This window comes from Triticum aestivum, chromosome 1A (genome assembly GCF_018294505.1).
Source record: "Triticum aestivum cultivar Chinese Spring chromosome 1A, IWGSC CS RefSeq v2.1, whole genome shotgun sequence".
Classification (NCBI taxonomy): domain Eukaryota; kingdom Viridiplantae; phylum Streptophyta; class Magnoliopsida; order Poales; family Poaceae; genus Triticum; species Triticum aestivum.
Genome location: NC_057794.1, coordinates 172,982,152 through 173,009,985, shown reverse-complemented (window position 1 = coordinate 173,009,985; position 27,834 = coordinate 172,982,152). Strand labels below are relative to the sequence as shown.

General features: G+C 46.7%; 1 protein-coding gene across 2 annotated transcripts; it reads left to right on the top strand.

Moving 5' to 3' along the window:
• Positions 1 to 416: 416 nt before the first annotated feature.
• Positions 417 to 27,834, top strand: LOC123042354 (uncharacterized). Of its 2 annotated transcripts, none has more exons than XM_044464835.1 (6): positions 417 to 993; positions 1,291 to 1,343; positions 2,711 to 2,748; positions 14,716 to 15,034; positions 15,163 to 15,467; positions 21,821 to 22,251. In XM_044464835.1, exons 1-6 carry the CDS (start codon positions 651 to 653, stop codon positions 21,888 to 21,890), a joined length of 1,128 nt encoding a protein of 375 aa, XP_044320770.1. In that variant the 5' UTR covers positions 417 to 650; the 3' UTR covers positions 21,891 to 22,251. The 2 variants fall into 2 exon arrangements, with proteins under 2 accessions (XP_044320770.1, XP_044320765.1); XM_044464830.1 differs by lacking the exon at positions 21,821 to 22,251 and adding an exon at positions 26,886 to 27,834 and having other exon boundaries at positions 418 to 993.

Sequence of the window (27,834 nt, the reverse complement as noted above, 5' to 3'; positions counted from 1 at the left end):
CGCCGCCGGCGGCCACTGAAGACGGCGACGGCGACGGCATCAACGGGCATGAGCAGGAGCGCGCTGGCGGCGCCATTTTTTATTATGTTTAGTTATGTCAAGTTGGACGTGAAACTGGGCCATTTTGTGGCGACCCTAACTTAAGTTTTAAGTTTTTTAAACTACGTTTATTTACTTTTTAAGTCATTTTATTTAAGTTTTTATGTTTTTTTAAACACGTCCAACACGGACAAGATTTGGGGTGAGGCCGCGTCCTGGGCGCACCCACGATCCATCGAACAGACGTGGACATGGGTGAAACCATTGCTGCATCAAAAGGAAAAAATCGTTCGTTTGAGGTCATGCGCTGGAGTTGGCCTTAGTTGCCCTTGTGCAGCCAGCCAACCAAACACACCCTTGATTTCGTGTCCGCTCTTATCCCTCCACTCCACGTTCTCCGCATAGGACGTCACCAATTCGCTCGACTATCTCTCGCTCCTCGCCGCCGAACCAATCCTTCCATCAGCCGCGGCTGAGCCAATCCTTTCCTCAGCCGCCCTCCATTCCATCCGCCACCGGCAGCGGCGGCGCTCCTCGCATCACGTCTCCACGCGCTACGTGGGCGGCATTCTGCTAGGCCAACCATCCGCCGTGAAGAACACAGACGTCTAATGGCGCCGCAGCTCCTGGGCTACTACTCGGTCTCCTCCTGGCCCCGGCTCCCGCAGGTTCCCCCGTGGCCCTGCGCATCCCACGTCCAGCGCCGGGTGATATGCTTTGGGCCGCCCCGCTGCCGCGCCGGCGCAGTCAGGGTGTTAGCGGAGGTGGACCCTGCGCTGGCCCTGGGCCGCGGTGCGAAGGCGGTGGAAATCCAGTTTCCGACTGAGGAGGATGGTGTGGGGAATGAGGAAGACGGCGAGGGAGTGGACGAGAGGGAGAGGATGAGGCGGATGCGGATATCGCAGGCGAACAAGGGGAATACGCCGTGGAACAAGGGCAGGAAGCACAGCCCAGGTAGGATTGCACCCTAGTTTAATCCTTCAGTGGTAACTTTTGTGGAAATGTTTGATTAAAATGGAAGAAAAAGAGAGAGATTGGTACTGGTAGGTGGAAACTGTGTGATAGCAACGTGAGAACTCAACATGCCAGCGGCCACCTTTTAGGAAATTCATGTAGATGTTCTGTTCCAGAAAAACATGGAATAACTGCAACGATGAAGGTTTAAATGGATCTAGTAAATGACTTAGATAAGAGTTGCATATTGATTTGAGGAAACGGTAATGCCTTATTAAATTTAACTTGCATGTGTAGAGACGCTCCAGCGGATTCGGGAGAGGACACGGCTTGCTATGCAGAACCCCAAGGTGAAGTCATGTAAGAATTGTTGTTGCTATTTATATGTGGCGTCATGTCTTTTAATCCCTTGGTATTTGTGTAGTGTTACTTGAGCTAACTATTTCATAATGTAGGATTGTAGATAGCTAATTGAATACATTTAATTAATAGCAATATTGCTACAAGCCAAAATTGTTATCTTATATTGGATCGATTGAATGCCTGGGCACAATTGCATTTGGGTAACGCATGGTCTCTACCTCTTAAGTTTGCATCATCTGAGGAGATTAACCATCTCTAACTAAACTGGACAATACAAACACCCTTATGTCTTGGGGTGCTACAACGTTCTGGAGTTGCTTTATTTCATGGTGTAACAGATTGTCACCATACAGCTTCTATGTAGCTGTTTGTTTTGCAATGCAAAGGAAGGATAAAAAATTTCAGGACAGTGAGTTGGATAGATTATTGAAAAAATGTACGTTTAAGTATGCTTGGTTCCACATTTCTGGCTGTGGATACATGCAAATGCAGATATCATAGCCTAGAAATCTGGCATGTTTGCAATGAAATGTTCATCCAACCACATTTTATTTTGAGACACTTTCTAATTTATTGAATCATATGCTGATCGGAAGCAATTAACTTGGAATGTTTATGCCATCATTTCTTTTTGCTTTCTGCTGGGTATGTTTTGCAACCTTGCCAGGTAAAGCATGCTGAATAGTATTCATAAATGGTTCCAGGGCATCTAAATTTACTTATCACCAAAGAACTAGCCATGTACAGGGGTGCGTGGAAGCTTGCTATCCATGTGCCAGAACCATGAGTTGGTCGCGAGATCTTATGGATCTCACCTCTAGCCTACCCCAACTTGTTTGGGACTAAGGCTTTGCTGCTGTTGTTTGAAGTATGTATTAAGATGTAATTTTCCTGAATTCGTTTGCTATAGTTCTCTTTAAAATTGGGATCTTACATGAAATATGCAGTAATATGTTGATATGTTGCAGCAACATGGGTACTGCATGGCTGGTAATACAGATACTTCTACATATATAATGGGAAATGATTATTGGTATTATTATTGGTTTAATTACTTACAAACTAGTATAATGGTGTGGCATTACAAACTAACCACACATGCTACTTACAAACTATAATGGTGTGGTATTACAAACTAACCACACATGCCATAGCAGGCACAAATGTAACACTTGGTCCAACCGCAAAGGACCAGTGGGTGCACTAGTGTACGGTACTAGGTGTGATACCCATCGAAGCCTATATTTTTCTTGCATTATTTACTTGGCTCATTAATACTGTGTCAGTATGTTCAAGTTTTTGTCAGAAACAAGTTAATGCATTGTTTAGCTTGGCTAAAGAGATTGCTGTGCAGGTTAAGAAAAAGCTGATGAATCTCGGACATGCTCAGAGGTAGGCCCTTACTTATTCTTAAGATTTATGTAGTACATTGATAAAACATTAACAATTATCGACAAGGTATTTTTCTATTTTCTTGTGCAACGTCTTACTAAGGGCATCTCCAACAGTAGAAGCTTATATGAGCACCTAAAAAAAAGGCAGCCCGGTGCATGTTGCTCCCGCTTGTGCAGGGTCCGGGGAAGGGTCCGACCGCCTTGGGTCTATTGCACTGGGCTGCCCCCCTTGTTTTTTTAGGTGCTCATATAAGCTTCTTCTGTTGGAGATGCTCTCGGTAAGACGTCGCACAAGAAAATATAAAAATACCAAGATGAAGCACTCACGTAAGAGCCGCAGCCTCCAACGCACATAATAAATCCATGGGTGCTTGGACCATTTAATTTGAACCAAAAGCCCACCTAAGCGTCGCCTCTAAATCAGGCACTCAACACCAACTATGTGACCGGGATTGGAGAGCAACGGCTGGGAATTTATTCCCTAGCGCCCATTTGTAGCGCCGCGTTGGAGATGGCCTGAACCATTATCCTCCATAATTATAACACCCTGCTGTGTGCTGTGCTTTGTAATGGTGGGTTTAGTCCCACATGGTTTACTTTAAGATGTATTAGAGTTGCGAACCATACCGGCTGGATTGACGCCCTTAGAGTTGCGAACCATACCGGCTGGATTGACGCCCTTAGAGTTGCGAACCATACCAGCTGGATTGACGCCCTTAGAGTTGCGAACCATATCAGCTGGATTGACGCCCTTAAGAGTTGCTAACCTTACCAGTTGGATTGACGCCCTTAGAGTTGCGAACCTTACCAGTTGGATTGACGCCCTTAGAGTTGCGAACCATACCTGCTGGATTGACGCCCTTAGAGTTGTGAACCATACCAGCTGGATTGACGCTCTTAGAGTTGCGAACAATGCATGACTTGATGAAGTAATTGTTGTTGTTTCCCGCCACATTTAGAGAGACTCTTAAGATATATGATTGTGTTCATGGAAAATAATATTTTTGTAAGTACATGTCTCCTTTTTTGTCCTTGCTTGCATTGTAAAAGACGTGTTAGCAATTTTGGCCTTTTGGTGATAAAAATTAATTTTTTGTAAACATTTTAAATATGAGTATCAAAGCACTTCTACATCAACATGTTCTCTATATTTTATTGAATATGTTCTTAAATGCCGACCACGCCCATTAAACTACACAGTATATCTATCAGTGGTGTGTGATGAAAGCCTACTAGATTTCCTCGCACATGTGTGCTTCCATTTCACCTCAATTATTGATAGCCGTCCGATAAAATTGTGTGACATCAGTGATGGTGCCATGGCCCGGGTTGCCTTCAGCCACCAAAAGTCGGCCCATCAGGTTGGCACAGGACCCCTAGGCCGGTATACGGCTCCGGACTCCAAATGAGCTCTCCAGAGCTCGTTTTGTCAACTCATGAGTTTAGAAGTTGACAAGCAAGCATGATGACCTACACAACATAGACACAAACGAAAGAATGTGGGCACGTGGCATATGTACACATCATCCATCATGATGTGTATGTGCATGTGGGAGTTAGCACAAGATATGCAAGTAAATTTGATGCACGATACAAGAATACGTCATCCATGATGCAATGATACTTGTTATGCTCAACACATGGGGGACAAAAGGTGTAACAAGTATATGATGCATCAATATTAATATGCATAGCATTCATATCAATGTAAAACATATTACGCACACAATTATGGGAGCATGCAAAGTAAAAGATAGAGCAACCTAACAAGGAAACTATGGGGGTGTCCTCATGGGCAATAGTATAAGCATGGTTGCAAGCAAGACAAAGACTTGAAAGAATACAAGGAGAAATTGAACAACATCTAAACAATGCATGTACAAAGCACGTTGTTCATGGCATGACATATGAAGGGAATTGCTCAAATGATGCAAAGGGAGCACGCCAATATCATCACAAGATATGCAAATACCATAGAGCAAAAGCTTGTCATCTCTGCCATATTCATAACTCAAGTTGAATTTAATGGGGATGGCATAGTCACCATGATAAGATTGCAAAGATTTGAATTTTCATATCTCATTCATAGCATATGACCAAGCAAGAGGGTTATCGAACATGATATGATATATGAAGTTATGACAAGATATCCTATGTAGCACGGTATCACAACTACTCAACATAACATACTCATCATCACACACATCATAGACGGGTGTCAAATCAAAGCATGTAGAAGGCCTAATAGCATGTGACATAGTAATAGGAGCGTCAATATCATGCAAGCAATCCATATCCACTAGAGGGACATGCACATCACCATCACCTATTTTGTTACCTTGGGAGTCCCACTCATGTGAAGTAGGTGTGGTGGAAAAGACCATCTTGTGGCCAACGTCATCATCTTGATGGAACCATGTGCGGGGTGCATCTTCTTCCACCATGGCCATTGTCTTGTCCAAAGGAGGGCCGAAGTTGTTGAGGATGGAGGTGTTATCATCCATGAGACCTAGCACCAAAGGAGAGGACACAATAAAGGTAGAGGTTAAGTTGTTTGCATTGCAAATGGCCTAACATGATGTAACACCCTCGATGCGACTATAGCTCCCACGTGTCGAGGCACGACTTAGAGACATAATCGCATTGAAGGCATATGTCGCAAGTTAGGCAATCTTCACAACATCCCATGTAATATAGATAATAAAAGGGGAGATAACATAGTTGGCTTACACTCGCCACGTCAATCAAGTACATAAAATAGCATTACATCATCCAAACACTCATGGCCTGACTACGGCGCCAAAATAAAAGACAACCCAACATGCGACACGGTCCCGATCACCCCCAACTGGGCACCACTACTGATCATCAGGAAAGGAAATATAGTAACGTTGAGAGTCCTCGTCAAACTCCCACTTGAGCTCGAGCGCGTCACCTGGAGCGGAATCATCAGGCCCTGCATCTGATGTAATAGTAATCTGTGAGCCACAGGGACTCAGCAATCTCGCACCCTCGCGATCAAGACTATTTAAGCTTAGCAGTTAAGGTAAGGTAAATATGTGGAGCTGCAGCAAGCGACTAGCATATATGGTGGCTATCCTGTTCGCAAAAAAGAGCGAGAGAGGAGGCAAAGCGCGAACGGATAACTAGAGGGCAACCTGCGGCAAGCATTACTCCAACACCGTGTTTACTTCCCGGACTCCGCCGAGAAGAGACCATCACGGTAACTCACACTGTTGATTCATTTTAATTAAGTTAAGGTTCAAGTTGTCTACAACCGGACATTAACAAATTCCCATCTGCCCATAACCGCGAGCACGGCTTTCGAAAGTTCAAATCCCTGCAGGGGAGTCCCAACTTAGCCCATGACAAGCTCTCACGGTCAACGAAGGAATAGACCTCCCGAGACGTTTCGATCAGACTCGATACCTTGGTTCTTCAAGACACTTCGACAGGTTAAAACAAGACCAGCAACACCGTCCGAATGTGCCGACAAATCCCGATAGGAGCTGCACATATCTCGTTCTCAGGGCACACTCAGATAGGTCAAGCTACGAGTAAAACCAACCCTCGAGTTTCCCCGAGGTGGCCCCGCAGGCTGCCTGGTTCGGACCAACACTCAGAGGAGCATTGGCCCGGGGGGGGGGGTTTAAATAAGATGACCCTCGGGCTCCGGAAACCCAAGGGAAAAAGAGGCTAGGTGGCAAATGGTAAAACCAAGGTTGGGCATTGCTGGAAAAGCTTTAATCAAGGCGAACTATCAAGGGGTTCCCATTATAACCCAACCGCGTAAGGAACGCAAAATCCGGGAACATAACACCGATATGACGGAAACTAGGGCGACAAGAGTGGAACAAAACACTAGGCGAGAGGCCGAGCCTTCCACCCTTTACCAAGTATATAGATGTATTAAGATAACAAGATAATATAATGATATCCCAACAAGTAAATAATGTTCCAACAAGGAACGGTCTCCAATCTTCACCTGCAAATAGCAACGCTATAAGAGGGGCTGAGCAAAGCGGTAACATAGCCAATCAACGGTTTGCTAGGACATGGTGGGTTAGAGGTTTGACATGGCAATTTGGGAGGCTTGAAAAACAAGTGGTAGACATCGTAGCATAGGCATAGCAAAAGAGCGAGCATCTAGCAAAGCAAAGATAGTAGTGATTTCGAGGGTATGATCATCTTGCCTGCAAAGTTGCCAGAGTTGCCTGGATCCTCGAAAGCAAACTCAACGGGCTCCTCGTTAGCGAACTCGTCTCCCGGCTCTACCCAAACAAGACAAACAAGCAAACGGAACACAATCAACCACGTGCAAAGCTCAAACAATATGATGCAATGATGGTATGCTATGCGGGATGCATATGCAAGATTTGACAAGGGATGCATGAACCTGGCCTCAACTTGGAATTCCAAGTGTGCCACTGGAAAGATGAGATGAAATCCCTTGAAAACAATATAAAGATCACCGGAATCGGAGTTACGATTTGGAAATGGCAAGCAATTCAAATATGACCACGTTCTGCGATTTACAACAAGTAGCCATCTAAATGCAACGAGATGAACATGCTACAGCACCCAAACATGGCATCAAAATACATGGCAGGAATCCATTCAAGATGCTTAACAAAAGTCTAGCATTGAGCTACGGCAATTCATCCATTAACAGGTTCAAACAAGCATGGCAAAAATGCATATGGTAAACAGATTTCAGACTTAGTGAAATTAACACTTGTCTGGAATCTCAGATCAGATAGCACTCTTTGGAGCAACAAAACTACATGCTACAGGACCTGAACATGGCAAAGTAAAGCATGACATGGAGCTACTCAAAGAGCTTAACAAAAGTCCCTTAGTGACCTTGAGCCAAAAGGGATCAGAAAATACAAATGCAAGCATTTGAACATGGCAAAAACATAATCAGTTCTTAGACTTAGTGAAAACTGGAGCATGCTGAAACAGATATCAAGTAGGCATGTTTACGAGCTCGATGCACTCACTACAGAGCAAGTCATGACAATTTAAGCATACACCCATCAAGAATACACAAAATACAAGCTAGACATGGCAAGAACAATAGCATAGCATGCACGGATCAACTGCAACATCCTCGGCAAAATTGCTAACAAGTAGACAATCTGCCCAGATTCACGAAATAGCAAAAGTAGAGCTCGATTGACTCAAGCTAGGGTGCTCCATAATTGCAAACAAAGACATGAATGGATAGAGCACTACAAGATTAACAAAACATCCTTACTGATCATCCTCAAAAGAGGCACGGATCACTAGGAAACAACATGAACATATTGCCATATGAGATAAACAGCCCAAGGACTTAGTGGAAATGCTAAGTCCCTGAAATCAGCATTACCAAGTGTCTCACTTTGCAAGCTTGTGCTAGTCACCACACACATCACAAAAATACATGGGTTGCACCTCTGGAAAGATGACAAAACTCTTAATAAAACATATGTAGAGCTCATGGGCATATCATGCACACAATAATCATGGCAAAAATGACAAATATCTAAATGGAGCAGTAGATCTGACAATAATCTCAAGTAGCCCTCTTCTAACAGCATTTCGGGCATCAAGATGAACTCAAATGAAAATGATGCAATGAGATGAAATGATGTGCTCTCTGAGACGAACATTTTGATATGCTATATGCGCCAAACGGAGCTACGGATGCAAAGTTACGACATGATGAACATGGGCATATGAATTAGGGTTTCGGGGATAAAAGTCAACCCTCGAGATTTTTGGATCCAGATCTGCACTGTTCACGCGCGGGTTATGAGGTTCGATGGCCGGAGCTCGAGTTCGCCGGAGAAGCAGGGGCGTCGCCGGACTTGCCGATTCCCGAAGCGAGGAGGGGCGGAGGAACGGCCGGTGAGGCGGTCCGGCGCCGGCGCGGAAGAGGAGAGGCGGCGCGGCGGATGGTCGGCGGCTCGGGCGCGCGGGCCGGGAGGTAGGAGAAGGGCGGCGGGGCGCGGGCGCCGGTTCGGGCCCTCGGGGGCCGGCTGCGGGCCGGGCGGGCCGCGGCGGTGGGAGGAGGCGGCCGGCCACGTGGCGCCTCCTGATTGGCGCGGGCGGCGGCGGCGACTTCTTCGTCCGGCGGCGGCCGGACATGTCCGGTGGCGGCGGGGCGATTTTTAGGGTTTGGACGGGGAAGAGATCCGGATTTTCGGAGGAGGACCTATTTATAGGCCTAGAAGGAGCTAGGAGTGTCCAAATGAGGTGCGGTTTTCGGTCACGCGATCGTGATCAAACGCTTTAGATGATGGAGAGGGTTTTGGTGGGTTTTGGGCCAAATTGGAAGGGTGTTGGGCTGCAACACACACGAGGCCTTTACGGTCCCTCGGTTAACCGTTGGAGTATCAAACGAAGTCCAAATGATACGAAACTTGACACGCGGTCTACCGGTAGTAAACCAAGGCCGCTTGGCAAGTCTCGGTCCAATCCGGAAATGTTTAATCCCCACACACGAAAGAAAGGTAGAAATGACCATCGGAGGAGAACGAAGCGCCGGAATGCAAAACGGACAACGGGAAAAATGCTCGAATGCATGAGATGAACACGTATGCAAATGTAATGCACATGATGACATGATATGAGATGCATGACAACGATAACAATACACGGAGACAAAAACCCGAACCCGAGAAAAATAAAATAACTTAACGCCGGAAACGGCAAGAGTTGGAATACATATTGGGTAAATCATATCCGGGGTGTTACACATGACCTATCAACTACCTCACTCATCTCTTGTGGCTCACTATTTCCCTCAAGGTGGATGGACCGCACTCAAACTCACATATGATGGAGTCACTCAAGTGATGGTGGTGGTTGTGGCTCTCCTCACATAGGAATTGGGGCATCGACATATGTGGGGCTAGTGGTGAACTCTCACTCTCAATATGCGTGCACATATCTCTCAAGTCGCACTATACGCCGCCATAGTTGAAGGGAAAATCCCATCCTCAAGCATCCCGTCACCGTTGCCAAGGATGAAGGTCCTAGAAGGTGGCACATCATCACTCGCCTCCATGATCGAAGGGAATATCCCATGCTTGACCATCTCACTATTGCCTCCAAAAGTGGAAGCTTGTTCCTCGCTCGCCACCAAGTCACTTGCCTCCAAAGTATGGTCCTTGAATGGGTCCATAGTCATAGTTGTCGTTGTGCTGTGTTGAAAAACGCTTATAGATGGAAAGAACCTCACTGCGAGAAGTCATAAAATAAAGCCAAGTGTAACGAGAGAAATCATCTATGGAAATAATATAGTATCGATGGCCCCCTTTCGAAGCGAAGGGAGCCGGACCCCATACATCAGAATGGACCAAATTAAAAGGACGCTAAGACACCGACTCACTAGTAGGGTAAGGTAACTGAATCTGTTTTCCTAGTCTACAGCCCTGACACTCTAAATAGATATCTCCCGAGACAGACCCCAGAAGACCTCGACGAACTAATGACGACAAGCGAGACCCACAAAGATGACCAAGTCGATGATGCCACTGCTGGAAGGAGCCGGTAGCTGAAGCGACAGAAGCGGATGGACTGGCGATAGTGGTGGCAGCAGAAGGAACATGAAGCCAGTCTAGCTCCCAAAGACCCTGAGAGTCACGGCGGTGAGGGCCAGTCCCAACCGAAGTGTGCGTTCGACGATCCTGAACAGAACAAAGAGTCAACGTCAAGGATGACGCGACAACCAGAATCAGTAAGTTGACCGGCAGAAAAAAGATTCATGGTAAGTCGAGGAACATGAGCAACATCAGGAACAGAGTAAGAAGGTGTGGTAAGATTGCCTCGACTAGCAACAGAAAGAGGAGTACCATCAGCAGTGAGTACGTGAACAGGAAAATCAAGCAATTTAAGAGAGAACAAATTTGAAGAATGAGAAGACATATGAAAAGAAGCTCCGGAGTCCAGAACCCACGAGGATGTACCTGACTGTGTAGAGGGTGGTTGCTCAGTGCGGAAAGCATTAGTCACAGAACCTGCAGTACCCGTCGAAGGAGAACCTGAAGCGGCAAGCAGACGCTTAAGTCGCAGAATATCCTGCTCAGTCAAGGCGGTGGCTGAAGATGTTGAAGTAGAAGAAGTCCTTGAAGCTGATGATCGCACCTTACACAGGTGTTTCTTCTTCTGGAAGCACTGAGACTCAACATGACCATCCATCTTGTAGTAGCCGCAGTGAGGACGAGATTGACCCTGGCCGCCCGTAGGAGTAGGCAAGAGCGGCGGAGCACTCGAGTGGGAAGGAGTCGGTGCAGCAGGCATAGCAGGAACTCGAGTACCGAGCACAGAGGGAACCTCAAGTAAACCAGCGCCACAGAGGCGAGTCTCCTCAACACAGATCTCAGAAAGCGCCTCCATGAGGGAGATACGACCACGAGCAAACAACTGAGCGCGCCGGGGCTCAAACTCCTTACGGAGTCGAGACAAGAACTCGTAGACACGATGAAACTCCAAATCAGCCCGCACAGCCTGGCAACACTGACAAGTACGACAACCAGCAGTGCGGAGAGAATCAAGCTGATGCCAGATAGCAGAACTCTGTGCATAGAACTCATCAACAGTGGAGTCACCCTGCTGAAGAGCATGCTCCTGACGAACCACAGACAGGTATAAGGCATCACCAGAGGGCTGATAGCGCTGACGAAGCCGAGTCCACATCTCAAATACAGTAGAGAGGAAGCAGCACTGACAGTCAGCTGCACGGAAAGACGCTGTGCCGATGTGATTGTGCATATCCCTGGAACTTGAGAGCTGAGGTGGAGGCGTCCTTGTTACATCTTTGTGTATGGTTTAGAGCTTGCACTACTTGTCTGAATAAACATTGGATACTCCTAGTCTGCATTGGACGATGCCGCTGTCCGTGAGCACACAGACGATGCAGCTGGCACGAGGCTGATGTTGGCCGGGCTCCTGTTGGCGTACACGCCGGCACCAACAGCATTCAGCACGCCATGCCAGCAGACAACGCCGTGGAGCGCCCGCAGCCTGACGTAGTCCCTCCGTAAACTAATATAAGAGCGTTTAGAATACTAAAGTAGTCATTTAAACGCTCTTATATTAGTTTACAGAGGGAGTACTTGGCAACAGCGTCCTAGATCTCCAACCGGGTGACCGGCACCAGCGGTGAAGGCCTAGATGGCGAAACGGTCGCGCTCAATCGTGCGCGTGCGTCGATTGTGCCAGGAGTTGGGATCGTCCCCTTTTTTGGGCATAGTGTTTCCAAAAGGAAATCCATACCAAGAGGGGTGGTAGGACGAGAGAGCAAAGGGACACTTGGATGTGGTAGCAAGCAACCACCGCCATGGCTCCATCTTCGACGGATCTAGAAGCAGAGATACGGACGAAAGCTTGAAGCCAAAATTCAATTTACTGAGACCCTAACTACAACTACGTATAGAAGAGTAGGATCCCTCGCGCAACTCAACTCTGGCAGTTGCCGCGGATGAGAGGAGAAGGGCCGACGACGAGGAATTTGGGAGGGGTTCTAGAAGGCTCGTTTGTTTGGCGAGAGAAGGAGAAATTTCCAGGGTATCGGCTTTGTGTTTCGGATGTCTTCTCCAAAATTCTGTCGAATGTGTGGGGTGTTTATGCAAAATGTGCTCCGGAACTACCCACCTCAGTTTCAGCCTTACATTCCAGATCGAACGGTCAATATGGCACAGAGGCAGACACACCATCATCACCAATTGCCATTTTTATAGGAGTATAGATGCCCGGAGGCATCAAGTCGGACTTCCGGGATGATGTCCAGACAGTCCGGCAGCTGATCTTCAGCAACACTTCTCCTTCTTCTCTATTCGTCGCTGCTTCCAAGCTTCCCTTGATGATGGTGTAGGCGTACTCTCGTGCTTGCACTCCTTGATATGTGTGAAGTTCCACTCTGGCTTGGATGCCGGACAGTCTGGCTGATGGTCAGACAAAACTCCGGACAGAAAGTCAGAGGGCCCTTTCATCAGGCTTAACGTTTTGGGTACTGATGCCTGGAGGCATCAAGCTGGACTTCCGAGATGATGTCCAGACAGTCCAACAGCTGATCTTCAGCAGCTCTTCTCCTTCTTCTCTATTCGTTGCTGCTTCCAAGCTTCCCTTGCGGATGGTGTAGGCGTACTCTCGTGCTTGCACTCCTTGACATGTGTGAAGTTCCACTCAAACCTATGGATGCATGAGGGAGGAGGGTCAAGCAGTATACCGTCCTCGAAGGGGTCAAGTAAACACAAGAAAAAGAGAAGATTCACCTTTATATGTATGATGTGGGAGATATGCATGTCTTTGATGATGGGGCATACTGACATGGTGATATCCGGAGGCACCCACCGCACCAAGGAGGTTTATGTGTCGCAGCCACTTGGTTTCTTTGTCACTTGAGAAGAAGGAAAGGTGTTGCGACTATGAGGGGGTACTATGTACTGTGCCAAGCCCTGCGTGCATGCAAGGCATGCCTCATGCCTCACTGAAGTGGCTTGGCTTCGAGCAGAGCGCCCAGGAGCACGATGTACGGATGCGTCCATGGCAGGGTGTTCTTGCTCATTGGCATCAATGTCTACCATCTGGTGATCACCAGATCAGACACCCGATTAGACCATGATGAGATCACCCGATTCAAGGAAGAAATGAAGACGGAATTCCTTATAGGTGATCTTGAGCTCATCTCCTTCTACCTGGGATTGAGTTACACCCAAGGCAAAGATGGGACACTTTGAATCAGGGGAAGTCGTCAAGCGCATCCTTGACATAGCTGGGCTGAGGAACTGCGATCCCTTGCCCACACCCATGGAGGCGCGACTCAAATTGAGTTGTGAGAGCACAGCAGAGGAGATTGATGCCACAACATACCGGCGGATCATTGGAAGTCTGCAGTACCTCGTCCACACACAGCCTGATCTCGCCTTCTTCTTGGGTTGAACGAGCAGACTCATGGAGCGCCCCACGGTGGAACACATGAGCGCCGTGAAGCAGCTGCTACGCTACAGCCGGCATGATTGACTATGGTCTCTCCTACCCACGTAGTACAAAGGGCGCAAAACTGGTTGGCTTCTTGGACAGCAATCAGACCGGCGACATCGACATGAGGAAGAGCATGTCCGGAGTAAGCTGGCAATCTGCGAAGCAGTGAGTTTTGGCTGCGTCTTCCTGTGAAGTAGAGTACGTTGCTGCAACAACGGCGGCAAGCCAAACCATCTGGCTGGCACGGTTGCTTGGTGATATGAAGGGGAAGAGGGACACCATGTCCGTGCTCGCACTCAGCAAGAACCCAGTTTTCCATGAGCAATGACGAGTGCAGCAGCGGATGGCAATGACGAGTGCAGCAGCGGATTGCAATGATGGTTCCTGCACACATGTAATGGCACCACTATTTGTGTTAGTGGCAGCATCCATGGAGAGTGCCGTTGAGGGCATCGGCGGGACTGGTTTTGATGTCGTAAGATAACACAACCTGGCTGCTAGCTCGGGAATTGCAAGCATACTACTCAGTAAGGATGGCAGTTGGCCCATAGTTTAAAGTATGCCAGGGACTCGAGCTTGTCTCAGTTTCGGCATGATTCAAGTGTTTGCACATGCACTTCAAGAGATGGAGCGTGGCCTACACAAGCTCATGCACTATAGCGAGCTGATCCGAAGAGCTCGTTTGCTTGATTTCGCAATGTTTGCACATGCCACTTCATACTTCCCTCGGCCATATCCAAACCTGCAACTGTGCCACAACCCACAAGTCTAAACTCTGAAGTACCCAGGAACTAACCTCAAAGCAAGAATATTTAGTGCTTAAATAGTAGTGTAATAAGTTAACTGCAGTTCTTTAAAAAAAAGTTAACTGCAGTTTAAAAAAAAAATGTTAACTGCAGTTCCTTAGTTTCATGATTTCTAGAACTACCAAATCGATTTAATTGTAGATGCTTTTGTAGTAATTGCTATTTTTTGTTTGTACTTAATACAGTGAAGAGACCAAAATTAAGATATCATTGGGAGTGAGGCGTGGGTGGAGCTTGCGTCTACAGAAGCTAATGGTTCAGGATGGCTGCTTTGTGGAGTGGCGGGAAATGATAGCAGATGCAGCTAGGAAGGGCTTTGCTGGTGGAGTTGCCTTCCAATGGAATTCACATAAAATATTGACTGAGCAATTGCGGCAGGAATGGTTGGAGAAAGTCCAGCAAAGACGATCAATGCCTAGGCCGACAGGTAATAGAAGAGCGCCAAAAACTCCAGAGCAGAGGAGAAAAATTGCAGAAGCCATTGCTGCGAAGTGGTTGGATCGAGTAAGATTATCTATGCCTTGCTGAACATATTTCATGGTTCTCATCCTCTCATTCCAATGTCTTCGGGGCAATATATGGCTTATTCATATTGCATAAACTAATGGTAGAAACGATTGATTTTCTTGCAGGAATACCGTGAACGTGTTTGCAGTGCAATTAATAGCTATCATGGAACATCTTCTGGATCTAAAGTACCGCGTAAACAAAGAACTCCGAGAGAACCAGGTGCAAAGCGTGAAAAAAAGAAATCTATTCAACACAGAGCTGTCAGCTTGGACGATGCACATGCAAAAACTGCTCCGGTTAAGAGAAAGAAAAGTGCAACTCCTTACAAAGATCCTATGGCAGGTGAGAAACTAGAGATGATAACGAAGATTCGAGCCCAAAGGACAGCACTGGAAATAGAGAAGAAAGAGGCTATTGAAAGGGCCAGGTATGTTGTCTTATTTGCAATTAGAAAAGGGTAAACTGCATGAGGCACATCTTTGCTAACAAATATCAGCTATTGATTTTCTGTGCTTAAAATTTTGTTACTGCACTTTGATGTGTTCTTTCAACTAGACTTTGACTAGTTTTGACAAATATGAAAATAAGACAAAATAACCCAGCAATGCTGGCTAAGCCCCCCCTTATAATTTCTGTTTGATTGTTGCACTATCCAATGTGTTTAATTTATGAAAAGTAGTCAAAGCTTAATAACAGCCACATTGTCGGACCCCGGATTTGGTATATTCCAAGTTTAGCGCAATTGCCTACAAGGTATAGAATAGAAGCCATATCCTACCCGCAAAGTGTACTTTCGTACATACACGCACTATGACACGCTGTGGGGTGAGACGTAATAAGTATCATCATAGAACTCGAACGATAACATATATATAAGGTATGGAGCTCACATGAGCTAATAAGTTATTGTTACAACTAGAGATCAACATGACCCAACATTACATCATTCAACGAAGTGAATAGTCTGGTTATAGGCAAAATATCAAATGTGCCCAAGAGGTTGGAGATAAACGAAAGGCCCTCCCAAGGCTCAGACCACCTGGGACCTTCTATCTAACTCATCGTCAGTAAGTTTTGCAAAGTAGCCGCCTTCAATGTCGGTGAAGTCCTCTGCTGCAACTTGGTTTGAATAGCAAGGGTGAGTACATGACGTACTCTGCAAGACTTACATTAGATCTACACTGAGTATGCCTCGTCTCAAAGTAAGGGTATGTGGTTTGCTCCTATAGATACACTACAACTTGCGTCTAATAGAGATAAGGAAAGAGAGTGCACTGGCTTTCATTCCACCTTGTATCTCCCACGAGGAAGAATCCGCAAGGCACTCACACCGTATGTTTTTAAAGCGGTTAAGGGAAGCGAGGCGCTGAGTGGGCGCCTCACTGCTTAAGCGCTAAAGCGTAAAGTGAGGCGACGCTTTGGACAGACTCTGAACCTGATGGGCAGTAAAATAGAGTACCATTTAGTGAGACATACGTACCTTGATTCTAATCCACCAGTGAGCACATATGCATTAGTAGCCATTATTCTAATCCATCCACTAAGCAGTAAGCAACTAGCCAACTACTATAAGAGAGGTAGCAGCAGCACCTAGGAGCAGAGGAGCTGTGCATAGCATAACACATAACAGAGCAGGAAAGGTATGACAGGCTGGTGCAGATCTGAGCATGCAAGAAAGAGCAAAGGGAGGGGAAGGGGGAGAAGAGAGGGCAGGAGCCATGCAATTGTGGTTGCGCAAGAGGAAGGGGGGAGCTGCTGCAGCCGGAGAAGAGGAGCGAGAGGAGGAAGCTGGTGCTGATCTGAGGAGGAAGCTGCTGCCAGAGGAGAGGAGAGAGATCTGAAAGCCTGGAGATTTGCACGTCCTGGTTTTGGTTCTCTCTCTCTTTCCTCTCCTGAAACTGTTTCACATGTGAGCCCAGTTTTCCCGCCCTTGTGTTCCCACCCAGCCCTTTTTTCCCGCCAGAAATCTCTGTTCCCTGCTTGGCAAGTCTATGGCGTCCTCTCTGTACTAAAGCGCCAATCAGGATGCCTAAGCGGGCGCTTTAGACGCTTTAATGTCTAAGGCACGCCTTAGACACATGTGTAAAGTGAGCCGGATGCTTTGAGCCTGGAGGGCGCTCTGAGGGACGCTTTACAAACAATGCTCACACGGCGGCAAGTTTATTAAATATTTGTTGAAGTTGTTCTATGATTAAGTACAAAATGTTGAAGTCGTCCATAACATGGACAGGGCTATTCAAATAGATTTAACCCTGCAGGGGCGCACCAATTTACTCTAACAAACGCCAAACGCTCTTTTAGGGGCTGTTTGGATTACAACCCTCACTCGCGGATCCAAAATTTTGGTCGTTGACCAGGCTTGGCGTCCCGTTGGGATGGGCACCAACTTTTGGTGCGCCCAGCCCACCCAGGCTCCTCCGGTTCACTTTGACGCCAAATCATTGGCAAATCTCGGGCGCCTAGATCCTGCACCAAGTATTTGGCTCGCCAACATTGGCATGGCCGACACTGGCGAGAACCAAACAACCCCTTAATGCCCTCGAGAATAGCGCACACGGGGTGTGCTGGCGGAGGGAGAGTGGCCACGACACTTCCCATATGTTGCAAACAAGTCCAAGGGGCTACCCAACCGAGTTGTGCCTGAATTGTGAATCTAGCCGAAGCTCCGAAACAGACTCAACCATTGTGAGCGGCTAGAGGCCGCAAGATAAACGGTTGCCGTGCCACATTCCTATATGCAAGGTTGTCAGAATCACAATTCTATTGTACGATTCTATCACTTTACGATCCAAATGAACCCCTATGATTCAATGATTTTGATTGCTAGCACTCCCTCCATTTTTGTATACAAGGCCACAAACGTATATTACAGGTAACAAGGCAAAAGTTAATGCATGCTCAAGCCAATGTTGCAAGCCAACTTGTCTCGTTGTTTAACGTGTTAATTAATGTGTATTTTTCTCTTCCACCCACAACAGGCCAATGCTCTCACTCCTTTTTGGTTGATTAATGAGGCGCATTCAAGCCAACCTCACACCCGCTTGCATGCAAGATATAATTAATGTCCTCCTTTGCTAAAATGAGGCAAACACAATTAATTTCGTCTTGATTAGTGTTAGTGGCCTTGTATAATTGCAAATTGTAATTTTGATAGGGGCCTTGTATATAAAAAGGGAGCATCTATGATTCTGACTGTGAGGATTCTATGATTTGCGATCCTACCATCAAAGCTCAACCATTGTGAGTGGCTAGAGGCCGCAAGATAAACGGTTGCTGTGCCACATTCCTATATGCAAGGTTGTCAGAATCACGATTCTACCACTTTACAATCCAAATGAACCCCTATGATTCTATGATTTTGATTATTAGTATCTACGTTTCTATGATTCTGATAGTGAAAATTCTATGATTTGCGATCCTACCATCAAAGCTTCGATCCAATTCAGAATCACGGTTCTGACAACCTTGGCTATATGTATGCAACGGTTAGCCATAACATTAACAACAACACCATCATCATAAACATCTCATTCGCAACACAACTAGACGTAGTGGAAAGCCCGAACTATGTGGCCCATGGAGAGGTTTGAGGTTTAGGTCTAGGTCGCAAGGGGTCCCATAAATTCCCCAGCGAGAGGTTGAGTAAGCTTGGTCTTGGATCAAGATAAAACTCGGGTCCTAGTGTCGGCTCAAGTGGAACAAAACACCGATTGCATAAAACATGGCCTCCCACCTTTGCCTTCATTACATATTAACATAAGTATATCCATAGCACAACATAAATGTATCAGAGCCAGGTTCAACTACCCATAGCAGCATCAAGTAGATATTGTTAGGAAATATGCAACTTGTATTTTCAGGTGGACCTAGGCTGATATATATACATGTAGAGGTGGTAAATATGCATGAAACCCCTCATACCTTAGGGAAAATAAAACAGGCTATACATGGAAAATAATATAACTCTTAACACTACCCCTCAAACTCATGGTGGATCCACAACACTTAGTTTGGAGAGATAAAATCCATGCTCGGCTCTAGTTTGGTCCTTCGTAAAGAAATCCGTCAACTGTAACTTGGAAGGCACACACTGAAGAGCAATAACCTGATCCTGCACACGAGGGCGCACAAAAGAAGCATCAACACCAATATGCTTGGCGAGCTCATGTTTCATAGGATCACGCGCAATACTTCTAGCACATGTATTATCAGACAAGAGTCTAGTAGGTGTAATAATAGACACACCAAACTCCTGAAGTAATCACCATAACTAAGTCATCTCTGCCGTTAAAAGAGCCATAGCTCACAACTCAGCCCCTGCACTTGAGCAGGAAATTGCAATTTGTTGCCCTGTCTTCTAGGCAATGAGAGAGCCAGCAAGAAAAACACAGTAAGAAAAAAGTGAACGACGATCCGAGCATCGCTAACCCATGTAGCATTCGAATAGTCTTGAAGCTGTAACAAACTGGAGAGGGGAAAGAAAAGACGGTGAGAGAGCGCATCACGAAGATATTGAAGAACACGAAGAAAGTGACTATAGTGAGCCGACGTGGGACCTGTTAGAGTTATATTAATATTGTCTTTTGGCCTTTTGCATTCTAGTCTATTGGCATCCTCTTGTAGCCTTTTGGCATCCTCATGTATGTGTATATATGTTGGCTTTGACCTTCTAATAATACAAGTTGTTCTCCTCTCAACATGGTATTAGAGCTCTAGGTTTTTTTTCCAATCTCCCACCGGCCCGTTCTGCTCCTCCGCTCCTGCGGGCGTCCACACATCAATCCATAGCTGGCTGTTGGATCCCATCGAGACTTGGTCTCATTGATCCAGTCGCTGCTGCTCCTCTCCGTGAAGTCAATCTCTTTGCTCTGCCGCCGATCCCGTTTGCCAGATCGGCCTTCTGCTCTGCATCCCCCATCGGCCTTCTGCTCTTCCAGGTCGGGCGCCGCCGTCGCGTCTCGGGCTGGTGCTCGAGGTCCGGCCGCCGCCGCCGCTGCGTCTCTGACTGACGCTCGGGTCCGGCCGCCGCCTCCGCGTCTCGGGCTGGTGCTCGAGGTTCGGCAGTCGTCGCCACGTCTCTGACTGGCGCTCGGGTCCGGCCGCCGCCTTCGCGTCTCTGACTGGCGCTCTGGTCCGGCCACCGCCGCTGGCCTTTTGGCTCACCCAGGTCGGGTCGCGCAACTTTGCTCCTCTGATTCTGGTGTACGAGCGCTGCGGGCGCTGCTTCTGTCGTTTGACTTACTCTGGATTCATCGATCGGTTGTGTGGATTGATTAAAAAAAAGAGAAGGTTAAAAAAAAGAGGTACAGAGAGCGCACCATGTCTTCGACCTCGTTGGGCTATGTCGTCATTCCGCGCTGCCCGGTGATTTTTGATGGGGCTAACTATGCTGAGTTTGCTGCTTTTATGCGCATTCACATGCGTGGCCTTCGTCTCTGGGGAGTTCTTTCCGGCGAGGTTCCTTGTCCTCAGCGCCCGGTTCCTCCTGTGGCTCCTATCCCACCGCCGCCTCCACCGGATCTTACCGCAAATGCTTCTGATGATGATAGGGCTGCAGCCCGAGTTGCTGCTGATGATGCGGTTGCTGCTTATGACCAGCAGGTCGTGGTTTATTCGGATGCTCTTTCCGTTTATCGTGACGATCTGGCTGCTTACACTCAGTGGTGTGATGATGATGCTCGTGCAGCTGCTGTCCTCACTGCCAGTGTTCTACCACAGTTTGCTTCTGAGTTTATGGGTCTCGGCACTGTGTTTGAGATGTGGACTCGTCTTCGTCAGCGCTATCAGCCCTCTGGTGACGCTCTCTACTTGTCTGTGGTACGTCAGGAGCATGCTCTTCAGCAGGGAGACTCCACTATTGATGAGTTCTACACTCAGAGTTCTGCTATCTGGCGCCAGCTTGACTCCCTTCGCACTGCTGTTTGTGGCACTTGCGCCTGTTGCCAGACTGTGAGGTCCGACTTGGAGTTTCAGCGTGTCTATGAGTTTCTGTCGCGGCTCCGTGGGGAGTTTGAGCCTCGGCGTGCTCAGTTGTTTGCTCGTGGCCGTGTTCCTATTTCTGAGGTGCTTTCTGAGCTTCGTGCTGAGGAGACTCGCCTCCGTTGTGCCGGTCTGCTTCAAGTTCCATCTGTGCTTGCTGCTCAAGCTGCTGCTCTACCAGTACCTTCTCGCTCGAGTGCTCCGCCGCTACTACCCACTCCTTCTGGTAGTGAGAGCCGCACTCGTGAGGGCCGCTCTCGTCCTCATACTCATTGTGGGTACTGCAACAGGGATGGTCACCCCGAATCTGATTGCTTCAAGAAGAAGCGTGATATGCGTAATAGGGAGCGCAATTCTTCCACTGGGACTCGCGCTTCTTCCTCGACGTCGTCTACTGTCTCCTTGACTGAGCAGGATATTATGAAGCTTAAGCGTCTACTTGCTACTTCAGGTTCTTCGACGGGTACTGCAGGCTCTGTGACTGGTGCTTCTAGTGTTGAGCGACCATCATCTACACAGTCTGGTACATCCCCATGGGTTCTGGATTCTGGAGCTTCATTTCATATGTCTTCTGATTCCTCTGTCTTGTCCTCTCTTAGATCTCTCGATTTTCCTATTAATGTTCTTACTGCTGATGGTACTCCTCTACCTGTTGCTAGTCGAGGCATTCTTTCCACTTCTTCATTTCATGTTCCAGATGTTTCTTATGTTCCTCGCCTTACCATGAACTTATTTTCTACAAGTCAGCTTACTGATTCTGGTTGTCGCGTCATTCTTGACGTTGATTCTTGCACTGTCCAGGATCGTCACACGAAGGCTTTGGTTGGAGCTGGCCCTCGCAGCCTTGACTCCCAGGGGCTTTGGGAGTTAGACTGGCTTCATGTTCCTTCCGCTGCCACTACACTCGCCAGTACGTCTGCCATCGCGGCTTCTGCTACCAGCTCCTTCCAGAAGTGGCATCATCGCCTTGGTCACCTTTGTGGTTCTCGGCTATCGTCTTTAGTTCGTCGTGGTCTTCTGGGGCCTATCTCAGGAGATGTCTCTTTGCAGTGTCAGGGTTGTAGGCTTGGTAAACAGGTTTAGTTACCTTATCCTACAAGTGAGTCAGTGTCTCAACGCCCTTTTGATTTAGTTCATTCCGATGTGTGGGGACCGGCTCCCTTCTCTTCCAAAGGGGGCCATCGCTACTATATTATTTTTATAGATGATTTCTCTCGCTACACTTGGCTTTACTTCATGTCTTCTCGTAGCGAGGTTCTATCTATTTATAAGCGTTTTGCCGCCATGGTCCACACTCAGTTCTCTACACCTATTCGTGTGTTTTGTGCTGATTCTGCTGGCGAGTATATCTCCAAAATGTTGCGTGGTTTTCTTGCTGAGCAGGGTACTCTTGCGCAGTTCTCTTGTCCCGGTGCTCACGCTCAGAATGGCGTGGCTGAGCGCAAGCATCACCACCTTCCGCCTCTCTTCTGACAGCAGAGGTGACTTGGTTACGATGGTTACTGGAGGATTTTGGTGTTTCTGTTACTACACCTACCACCCTCCTGTCGGACAGCACAGGTGCTATCAGTATTGCGCGGGACCCTGTGAAGCATGAGCTTACCAAACACATTGGTGTTGATGCTTCTTATGTGCGCGCCGCTGTGCAGGATCATGTTGTTGCTCTTCAGTATGTGCCTTCTGAGTTACAGCTCGCGGACTTCTTCACGAAGGCTCAGACTAGAGCGCAACATGGATTTCACCTCTCCAAACTCAGTGTTGTGGATCCACCATGAGTTTGAGGGGGGGTGTTAGAGTTATATTAATATTGTCTTTTGGCCTTTTGCATTCTAGTCTATTGGCATCCTCTTGTAGCCTTTTGGCATCCTCATGTATGTGTATATATGTTGGCTTTGACCTCCTAATAATACAAGTTGTTCTCCTCTCAACAGGACCAAAAAGAAACTGATTCAAAATATGAACAATATGTGAGATACCCATACGAGTGACAACTAGATTGACTAGACTCCCAACAAGATGACAATAAAACGCCAGATTAGACAAGGGGTCACCATCAGTAGCACGGTGAGGTGAATATTGAGCTCCATGGGAGTCTCAATGGTGCGCTTATCAGTAAGAGCAACACAGACAAGATCATTGATATACTTTTCATGGGAAATAAAAAAACCATCAGAGGTAGTAGAAACCTCACACTCCCAAGAAAACAATGAAGAGGGCCAAGATCAGACATAATAGACTACTCACTAAGACATGCCTTCACAAAGGCAATGTACTTAGGGTCGTTGCCAGTGATGATCATGTCATCAACATATAGGAAAAGAGTCCAACCATGAGAAGAAAGGTGGACAAACAACGCAGGATCATGAACGCTTGCCGAAAAACCAGCAACAATCACCACAGAGGCGAAACGCTCAAACCAAGCACGAGGGGCTTGCTTAAGGCCATAGAGAGAGAGAGAGAGAGCGACGGAGATGACATACCATACCATGAGGAACAAAATACCCATGTGGTGGCTGCATGTAAACCTCCTCACACAACTCACCATTAAGGAAGGCATTCTTGACATCAAGCTGAGACAGACCAATGGCTAATAGAGGCCACACCAAGAAGTGTGCGAACAATGGTCATATGAGGCATAGGAGAAGAAGTCATCATAATCACGACCATGCTCGTGTTGAAAGACACGAGCCACAAGACGAGCTTTGTAGCGCTCAAGAGAACCATCCGTGTGAGTCTTAACCTTATAGACCCCGTTACAAGTGATGAGACGCGCACAGGGAGGAAGAGAAACAAGATCCCACGTGTCGGTGAGCTCAAAAGCAACAATCTCCTCTGCCATGGCAAGCTGCCATTTGGAATGAACAACATCATGATAAGAAGTCGCAGCGCCAGTGCTAGAAAGACCATAGCGGTCAACGGGTGAGTACGTAAACCATAAGTAGGCTGGCACAAGGAAGATGGCGCATTAGTAGACGCATCCACAACACGTGAACGACGTGTATAATACTGAGGAAAAGATGGAAGAATACGAGGAATCACCGGGATAGGCTCAGGTGATGGAGACGGGGATACCACTGGCGATGAAGGTGCAGATCCCGTGACAAGTGAGGTGAGGGTGAGGAAACCGTAGGAGATGACGACGTCGTATCTACAACAGTCGAATTAGTAGAAGAGTGGGGTGAGTGGACAAGGACTCAACATTAGTGATAGAAGTGTCGGGGAAAAGTGAGGAAAGAGATATCCTTCACAGAAAAGGTCGAGAAAGATGGAGCCGGGTAGAAAGGACGAGACTCATCAAAAGTCACACCCCGAGAAATACGCGTGCTTGGTGCGTTCCGGGGAGGGGGGGGCATAGCAAACACAACCAAACAAATGAAGTGTCGAATAATCAGGAGAATGATCAAAAAGACGCTCAAACAAATGCCACCTTACAAAGCAGCAAAGGGCTGGATGTTTATGAGATAGGTGGAAGTGGAAACAGCCTCAGCCCAGAAGTGAGGTGGAATAGCGGTGGCGATCATCAATGCCTGAGGCGTCTCAAGAAGGTGACGATGCTTGTGCTTAGCCACACCATTCTGAGCATGGGCACTGGGACAAGAAAACTGAGCAGGAGTGCCCTGCTCAGCAAGGACACCATGCAACATCTTGGAGATATACTCACCAGCGGAGTCATCACGAAACACACGAATAGGCCAAGATACTTGAGTGTGGGTCATAGCAGCAAAATGCCTATATATATAGGCAGAACCTCACTGCGGGAAGACATAAATAAAGCCAAGTGTAGCGAGAGAAATCATCTATAGAAGTCCTTAAACCGGAAGAAGAGCAGCAGCCAACCCGAAGGAGAAATTGCAGCGATGGCAACACAAGATTGGACGGGGAGGGCGAGTTGTGGAGCCCAACAAAAAACCTTAAACCCGGGTTCATGATACCATGTTTGCATGCTATCTCTATCGTGTAGCCCGTGGGGCTTATATTTATTACATAAGACTTGGTGTACAAGGAAAGGAAACATAGCCTAATAGGTCTCCTAGATCTAATACTAATACTCCTTAACAAAGTAAACCAGAACTAGGGAGGTGAGTCTCCTCAGCATAAATCTTAGAAAGCGCCTCCATAAGAGAACTATGGCCACGAGCAAACAACAGAGTGCACCATGGATCAAACTCCTTACGGAGCCGAGAAAAGAACTCCCGTAGACGCGATGAAACTCTAAGTTGGACTGGACAGCCTGGCAACAATGAAAAGTACGACAACCAGCAGTGCAAAGAGAGTCAAGCGGGTGCTAGATAGCAGAATTCTGTGCGTAGAAATAATGAACAGAAGATCGTCGGCGACGACCAATGGCAATGCCGGTACTCGGGTGCGTGAGCGGGCCAGTGATCTACGGCGAACTAGCATGATCCAAGGACGTATACGACCTTGAGGCTCCATTGGGCGCTGGTTTGCTTGCCACCGACGTCCGTGACCTCTAACAACGGCGAGCGGTGACGTCTTGCTACTGGACTACATGCTAAGGGTAGCTACCAAACATTGCAGAAAATAGGGGGCTTCGGTATAGGAGCTCACCATGAACACAACGGTGTGCTTGGATCGGTCAAAGGACGTGCGGAAAATAGGGGCTTCTGTAGGTGGAGGAGGAGAGCGGCAACGTCGAGGGAGGGTAGAGGGTGGCTAGGGCTAGGTCGGGGGCAGCTATATAGGCCGAGGCGACGCTGTTCAGCCCGTCAAATTGACGTTGCCGTCAACGTGATCGTGGGATCGTGCTGCCATACAGAGGTAGGGAATAACCAGTGCAAAGGGGTATTTGGGCTGTGGGTTGTGTGACTTAAAAGAATTCCTTCTTCTTTTTCTTGTACAAAAAATGGAATATCTTCTGTTTAAAAATGTTTTGGAGGTTCAAATGAGATCCAATCTTTATGAAATTTTTTGTGAACCTTCTCTGGAATATATCAAAGCCTCACAAAAAGATTCATAATTTTTGGAATCATGTTTATATTTTCTGAAATGTAAATCCATTTAAAATCAATTTCAGGTTTGAACTAAATGTAGGTGATAGGTTAGGGATAAAATCATGAAACAAATTGGGTAGCCTCTAAGTATTGTAGAAAGGCTATGTGCTAAGTTTGAAAGGCTATCATGCAATACACCAAAAAGGGAAATGGTTTTGTAATTCCCTAATAAAATAAAATGATAAAAGTAATTATTGTTTGAGTTTGGTTTATCTGTGAGGGTTTAACCACATATCTCTATCGTGTACTAATTACACACATGACACATCTAGTTCGTTTGTTACTACTGGGAAAAATCAAAACCACATATCTGTGAAAGTCTTTGGAAAATCCAAACAATATACATGTCAGTACAAGGTTTGCCCGTCTCCGGTGAGGGAGGGGCGATGATGGCGGCGCGTCTTCGGCTCGCTCCAGTGCTTGTAGTCGTTGCTAGGTGGTCTACGGGCATAGATGTAATTTTTATTATTTCTTGTGTTTTTTGTACTGCCATGATGTTTGATGAATGGATCGGAAGTTTTTTCCGGAAAAACAAAGAATGAAAAGAAAAACATAAGTAATAACATACAAATATATCACATTAGTGCACTGCAATCACACTTGCAGTTGAATTTCCCGGGGTGCTTTTACTTCATACCTACTCCCTCCGTCCCATAATATAAGATCGTTTCGCAAGCTAAAACAGCTTGCAAAACAATCTTATATTACAGCTTGCGAAACGATCTTATATTATGGGACGGAGGGAGTAGTTTACACTATTTCCTGTCAGAAAACTAACATGCTATCTGTACATGCAAGACATTTTAAAATTTAACTGTCTCATTGTAGTTGTTTTCTTATTCTTTTACCATCAGGTCACTCATTGTAGAAGCCGAGAAAGCTGCAAATGCTCTTGAGCCTGTTGCAGCGAAAATTCCATTTGCCCAAGCATCACTTATAGAAGCTAGAAAGCTTGTTACAGAGGCAAGAATGTCACTCGAAGGTGTTGATGATAATGATGGGCCAGCAGAAAGTTCTTCTGATGATACATCCGATGACTCGGGTGTATCGGAACTGCACAAGTTGGAGAATCAAAATGACCTTATTAAACAAGAGAATAAATTTGTAAATGGAATGAAGCTACCTCCAAGGACTGTTAATGGCATGGATTTCTATTTTGATGTGTCTGCACTAGGTGAAAAGGAACAACTCAGTATGTTTCAGAGGATAGAGAACTCCATGGAAAGAGCTTATTTGCTTCCTTCAGCTTTTTCAACAGCTCAAGATGTGAACGGAAATCCTGGAACAAATGATCTATATATCAGTGAGCAAGTGGTCAATAACGACCAGATCGACCGGATTGCAGCAGATACAACAGAATTTATTTCAGCAGAGCCACTAGAGGATGTGTCCTCACCTGCTAATAAGTCTAAGATGAGATGGGTACGTGGAAGACTAGTTGAAGGAGAAGAATAAACTAGGAGGTCTAAGGAGTCAAATCCTTGGGAGACTCATCATTAGAAAATGCTTGGATTTGCTTCCATTCTGCTAGGATCTGCAATTTGCAACAGGGAAATGCAATACTTGGAAGCAGATGCTCGTTGTTATCTAACTGGTGTGGACGGGATTGATTGGGATTCATTTATTGTTGGCATGTTCCTCCCTGGAAGAAATTGACGAGCATTCCAGGGAACGGCCTTCTGATGAGCATTGTAATTAGTAGTTGGGACTTTAGAAATTGCCCTCGGGTGTAGTCAGTTATAGGAGAAAACTGACTATAAATCATGATTAAGACGATATATTTATGGAATGCAATTCCCCTCA

Excerpts from the sequence above, each read along its gene's own strand:
- LOC123042354 (XM_044464830.1), top strand. The coding sequence starts at position 651 with ATGGCGCCGCAGCTCCTGGGCTACTACTCGGTCTCCTCCTGGCCCCGG. Across the intron at positions 1,344-2,710 it reads TTGCTATGCAGAACCCCAAG|GTTAAGAAAAAGCTGATGAA; the intron begins GTGAAGTCATGT and ends ATTGCTGTGCAG. Across the intron at positions 15,035-15,162 it reads CTGCGAAGTGGTTGGATCGA|GAATACCGTGAACGTGTTTG; the intron begins GTAAGATTATCT and ends ATTTTCTTGCAG.